Raw genomic sequence first — 5386 nt, forward strand, 5'->3', positions numbered from 1 at the left:
CTGCCCATGCCTACACCTTTGGCTGCCCTTCCACCTTACCACCAGCACTGCCATGGGCACCTGCAGAGAGAAGCAAGGTGGTATCAGAACTGAGGTGGGGGAGCATCACTGTAGCCCCAGCTCGGCATTGCTGAACCCACAGCACTGGGTGGGGACACTGCCAGACCTGTCAGTGCCAGTGCCAAGCCATGCCTACCTGCCCCTGGGCGCTGCCCGCAGTGCAGCTCGCACTCCTCCTTGCTGTCGAAGCGGTTGAGGTTGCCCTGGCAGCCGCTGTAGACGAAGGGCCGGCACTCAGTGACTCTTTGGTTGTAGTACCATCGTAGTGTGTAGCGCTGGCAGTCCCCCTCATCCAGAGGTAGGCTGCAGGGCTCAGCTGTGGGGGCAAAAAGTGATGGTGAGGGCAGGCAGGAGCTGGCAGCCCACCAGCAGTGGGAGGCAGCCAGACCCACTTGGCAGAGGAGGGGAAACACCAGAAGGGGAAGGCAGGGGGTGGCTGATGATGGCTCCCACAGCTCAGCATGGATAGGATTTGGCTGGAGGCAACATCTCTGTGCTCTGCCCAAGTGCTGGGTGTGAGGGCAGGAGATGTTGCTCTGGGCAAGTCCTTTCCCAGTGGCAGTTCCCAGCAAAGGCTGGACATAGAGCTGAGAGGGAGTGGCATGGGGACATGATGGCCACAGCATCCTTTGGAAGCGTTCTGGAGGGACCCTCCACATGGTGATGCTGCCACTGAGGCTTTCCTGCTGTCCCTACTGGCTTTGGGATCCCTTCCTGCAGCTCATGATGAGGAGGCACCGAAAATCTGCTGGGGGCAGCAGGTCCCACCAGCGCAGCAAACCACCCATCTGCCAGTGACAGCTTCAATGAGGGGGACAGAGTGCAAGGTCTGCATGGCACATACAGCACAGTGCAGTGATTGGGAAGGCACAACCCACGTGGGTTTGCAGTGAGAGGGCTGCAAATCCCAAATCCCCACAGCCAGAGGGCACAGGGATCCACTTCCAGGCAGGATATGGAGGCATCACCCCAGCAGAGCCCAGGCAGCCCTGTGGTCTCTCTCAGTAGCTCTATCCTCAGTGCCAGGTGAGCACAGGGAAGCTCACCATCCACTGTGAGCTTCTCCAAGCTGTCCATCTCCGAGATCTCATCATAGTCCTCCTCCTCTTCATACATGCTGTCATACTCGAGGTCATCAGTATCAAGATTGATCTGCCTGTCCTGCCCTGGGAGATAGTACCAGGTGTGAGCAGCCCTTAACATACACACGGAGCAGAATTAAGTGGGATAGGGACGAAAAGCACAGGGATGATGCTCACCCTCCTCTTCCTCAGTGTGTGACAACTTGAGCACAGGCACTGTGTGAGCACTGCCAGAGGGGAATGACTGGGAGGGGAAAATCCCTGTGAGGGGGAAGAACACGGCACAGGCATCAGAGAGGGGATGAGGGAGTCTGTGGCACTTTCGCCTTGCTTCCCAGGGGAAAACCAGCCCTTTCAGGTGTGGAGCAGTCCAGCACTTCCCTGGCACTGCTGAAGCCTGATGGGGTACATGGACAGAGATGGGGGACAAGGGTATCCCCTGCTCTCTCTGAATCACAGTCCAGGGCTGCTGGGGGCATCTGGAGGAGGGACAGGCAGGAGAGGCCCAGGCAGGCAGCACCCACTCGGAGCCCAGCAGGATGGGGATGGGGAAGGGCATAGGGAGGCAGGCATGCCCATGGGGCCATATCTTGTAGGTCCTCTGGGCTCTCCATCACCTGTTTGGCCATGCTCCCTCTCCTGGCGGACGATTCTTCCTCCTCCCTGGGCAGATTGGAAGCTGCTCCTGGTCTGAGCCCCCCAGCCTCCTTGGAGAGAAAGCACCCACCTCATCCCAGCCCACCCCTCGCCTCCATCCCTCCATCCCACTCTTCCATCCCACTCTCTCCTCCAGCACTCCTGACCCCTGCAAGACCCCTGCCCCAGCTCGGACATCAAAGCATGGATGGGCACAGTTCCTGTGGTCCTTTCTCAGGGCAGACCCTGGCAGCACCCAGACCCCACTGGCACCATCCTGAGCCAGCTGCCCCTGCAGATTCCTCACTTCTTCCACACACCATCCCTTCTCCCTGTGCATAGTCCTACACTGATCCTGACCCTGACTGGGAGGTTCATGGAGGGTCCCAGCCACCTCTAGTTCCCCAAAACCAGTAGCAGACCCAGGTGTCAGGACCCTTTCAGTGCCACATGCTTGGAGCGGGGGGGAAGAGAGGAAGAGCTGCAACCTGAGAGCTCACGTGAATCCAGGTGCTGTGGGAAGTGGCTGCCACAGGCTGTGGGAGAGACAGAACAGGTGTCAGAGGCAGCAGGGCCAATCCCCCAGCCCTGGGGAAGCAGTGGGAGATGCTCACCACAGTGCTGGCTCATCTCCTGCCTGACGAAGGCACGGATCTCATCTTCCTGTCGGGCACATGGAGGGGCAAAGGACCCACGTTGCAATGGGGGATGGTGCAATTAAAGAGGAAAACCCCCTTCCTCAGGCCCCAGCGGAGCCTAGAGGTGGGGGCAGCCCCTGCAAATGCAGTGGGATGGATCCAGCACCTCTTCCCACCCTGGTGATGTGAGTGCCATGAGCCTGTGGCAGCTCCCTCCTGGCTCCTTACCGTCATGCCTGGCTCCCCTTTTTCGCCACGGAGCCCATGAGTGCCGGGACTGCCCTAGGGACAGCAGAAAGGAGGTGGGAGGCTGGCCCCAGCTAAGGCTCATCCAGGCAGGGCCAGGCACCCGCTCACCCACCTGCTCTCCTCTCTCGCCAGGGATGCCAGGCACACCGCGCACACCCGGCACTGACTGTCCAGGAGGGCCTCTCTCCCCCTGCAAAGAACACATGCTCAGGATCTGGCTGGTGGTGCTGGAGCCATTCTGCTCCGCCAGCAGCATGGGTGTACTTCTTTCCCCATCCCTGCATGCCAGGGACACCTGTGCAGGTGGGGGATGAGGATGGGTCCAGCCCAGCTCAAGGACAAACAGGGTCCCCAACCCCTCAAGATCCCATCACCTGGGCAGGGGGACTCAAGGGAGGACTCCAAAGCCAGTGAGCTGGCAGGGCAGGGACAGAGCTGGGACCTGACTCCTAAAGCCATGAACACCTCACCCACTCATGGGACCAGGCCCTCCCCTCCTCACAGCTCCCAGAATGAGACCTGCCACCTGTGGTGAGGACTTACCTTCTGACCTTGCATGCCCTCAGGACCTCGTGGGCCAACGTTCCCTGGGGGCCCAGGAGGGCCAGGATTACCATCACTACCCCGGGGACCAGGGCCACCAATAATGCCTGGGGCACCCTGCAGAAGAGCAGAGGGTGAGGCTGGATGTGTCAGAGCCCCCAACCCCAGGGCAGGTGCCATGAGCACCCTCTGACCCCACAGCTGGGCATCCCTGAAGCACCGGCACCGATGCCTTCTTGTAAAGAGTGGGGAACTGGTGTCACTTATAGTTTAGTGACATAATTTAGAGCAGTGCCAAATGACTCTTCTAGGAGCATTGGGCTCTGATGTGCTTCTGACCAAAGCCAAATCCTGGTAAAAGCAGTGCAATGCATCCCGTCCCTTTCCAGCCTGCTCACCCGGTCTCCTTTCTCTCCCTGGTCTCCTTTGGCTCCCTGCTGCCCATCAAATCCCCGGTCGCCCTGCAAAAAGGAAGGGACAGGCAGCAGGTGACAGGCAGCTGGGGACAGGCAGCTGGGGACAGGCAGCAGGGGGCTGAAGTGCCAGCGCTGCTTTTCCCAGCACTGCTCTGTCTTACCTTGGGTCCCATGAGCCCCTCCTTCCCAGGGATGCCTGGTGGTCCCGACAGACCCAGCTCTCCCTGGAGGACAGAGCAGATGTCCATCAGCCCCCAGCCGTGTGATACTATCCCACCCTGGTGTCAGTGCGGTGCTTACCGGCTCCCCTTTCCTCCCTGGCAGCCCTGAGCGTCCCGGAATCCCTGGTTCTCCCTACAGCAGGCAGGAGAGAGGCAGGGTGGTCAGTCCTGCACCCCTCAATGCTCTCCCCAGAGCCACAGGCAGAGGAGAGGACCCCATGACGCTGTTGTGGGGTCAGGGTCCATCCTCAGACATTTCCCTGCTCCCACTAGCTGGCAGAGGGGATCCAAAGGGCCACAGCCTCCAGGCAACATCCAGGCTCCTGCAGCACCTTGAGGGGACGCACTCACCTTCTCACCCTTGTCCCCATTGAGGCCACAGGCACCTTTTATGCCCCGGTCGCCCTGCAAGGATGAGGAGGGGAGTCAGAGCCATGCCAAGCAGGCATTGGTCCTGGCTAGGAGAACACCAGCAGCCAGAGGGGCCAACCCACCTTGAGGCCACGCATGCCCAGGGGTCCCATGTTCCCCTTCTCTCCCCGATCGCGGCCAGGCTGACCCTGTGGGAGAGTACACAGCATGACAGATGTCTGCTCCTGCCCCGCAGTGTGGCAATGGCACCAAGACACAGTTCCTCACCGGCTCACCAGGCTCTCCTGGCGCTCCGACCTCTCCCTGGGGAAGGCAAAAGCATCGGTCAGGGCAGGCAAGGGGAGTGGTGCAACCATGACCCCCCAGCAGTGGGGGGTGCCCAGCTCCTTACCTTCTGCCCACCAGGGCCGCGTGCCCCAGGGAATCCCGTGGAGCCCTTCTCGCCTGGCTCACCCCTCATCCCCTGCAAGCAGAAACCCAGATCAATGCAGGGCAGGAGGGAGAGCTCTGGCCATTGCATGGTCACAGCACAGCTATGGTCACCTCTGAGGCCAGATCTGGCAGCTCCCCTTGCACCACACCAGGGTGCCCACAAGCACCAGCACATGGGGCTCATGCCCTGGTTCCTCTGTCCATTGCCCTGTCAGCAGCCCTCCATGGCCCCCAGTCCCCAGCCCTGCACAAGCTCCCCAGTCCTGTACCTTCTCTCCAGGCATGCCTTGCTCCCCCTTATCCCCTTTGTCCCCTTCTGTGCCTTTCAGGCCACGGTCTCCCTGCAAAGGGAGAAACACAGGGAGAGGTCAGGGGGTGGGAAGAAGCTCAGACACACATCAGGGTGGGGAGGACAGACCCCCCCCGGGGTTAGGGACACAGGGCAGCTGAAGGAGAGAGGACAACGCGCTCTGCAGGGGAGGATCCCTCAGCAGGATGCAGCTCCCCCAGCCCCACCCTCCCAGGGAGACAGGGAGGATAAGGGAAAGGAGGATAGGGACAGTTCTTACCGGCTCCCCCTTGTTGCCCCGTGCTCCGGACGGGCCCTCTACCACCACAGTATCTCCCTGTACACCCAAAGAGGAGAGAGAGGTGGGGGTGAGGGGGAAGGCCAGGGCTATTGCCCACCCTCACACTGCCCTCACCCCAGGGACTCACCTTGTCTCCTTTGGGTCCCG

General features: G+C 60.9%; 2 protein-coding genes across 2 annotated transcripts in view; both read right to left on the bottom strand.

Moving 5' to 3' along the window:
• Positions 1 to 196: 196 nt before the first annotated feature.
• LOC103804888 (tissue factor pathway inhibitor-like) lies at positions 197 to 2650 on the bottom strand (the record flags this gene model as incomplete). Its single annotated transcript, XM_009077523.1, has 5 exons — positions 2645 to 2650; positions 2393 to 2441; positions 2279 to 2314; positions 1107 to 1226; positions 197 to 376 (listed from the first exon to the last, which is right to left on the bottom strand). Coding segments are annotated over exons 1-5 (391 nt in total), but the record flags the coding sequence as incomplete, so codon positions are not given.
• Positions 2647 to 5386, bottom strand: part of LOC103804889 (collagen alpha-1(VII) chain-like) — a gene marked incomplete at its 5' end in the record, with an annotated part of 10835 nt that continues 8095 nt past the window's right edge. The window contains 11 exons of the mRNA XM_009077524.1: positions 2647 to 2698; positions 2778 to 2855; positions 3209 to 3252; positions 3607 to 3669; positions 3786 to 3848; positions 3925 to 3978; positions 4340 to 4405; positions 4485 to 4520; positions 4609 to 4680; positions 4919 to 4990; positions 5219 to 5275. Of these exons, the coding sequence (XP_009075772.1) occupies positions 2647 to 2698; positions 2778 to 2855; positions 3209 to 3252; positions 3607 to 3669; positions 3786 to 3848; positions 3925 to 3978; positions 4340 to 4405; positions 4485 to 4520; positions 4609 to 4680; positions 4919 to 4990; positions 5219 to 5275 (657 nt within the window). The remainder of the gene's footprint in view (positions 2699 to 2777; positions 2856 to 3208; positions 3253 to 3606; positions 3670 to 3785; positions 3849 to 3924; positions 3979 to 4339; positions 4406 to 4484; positions 4521 to 4608; positions 4681 to 4918; positions 4991 to 5218; positions 5276 to 5386) is intronic.

Source organism: Acanthisitta chloris, unplaced genomic scaffold (assembly GCF_000695815.1).
Source record: "Acanthisitta chloris isolate BGI_N310 unplaced genomic scaffold, ASM69581v1 scaffold17506, whole genome shotgun sequence".
Classification (NCBI taxonomy): Eukaryota; Metazoa; Chordata; class Aves; order Passeriformes; family Acanthisittidae; genus Acanthisitta; species Acanthisitta chloris.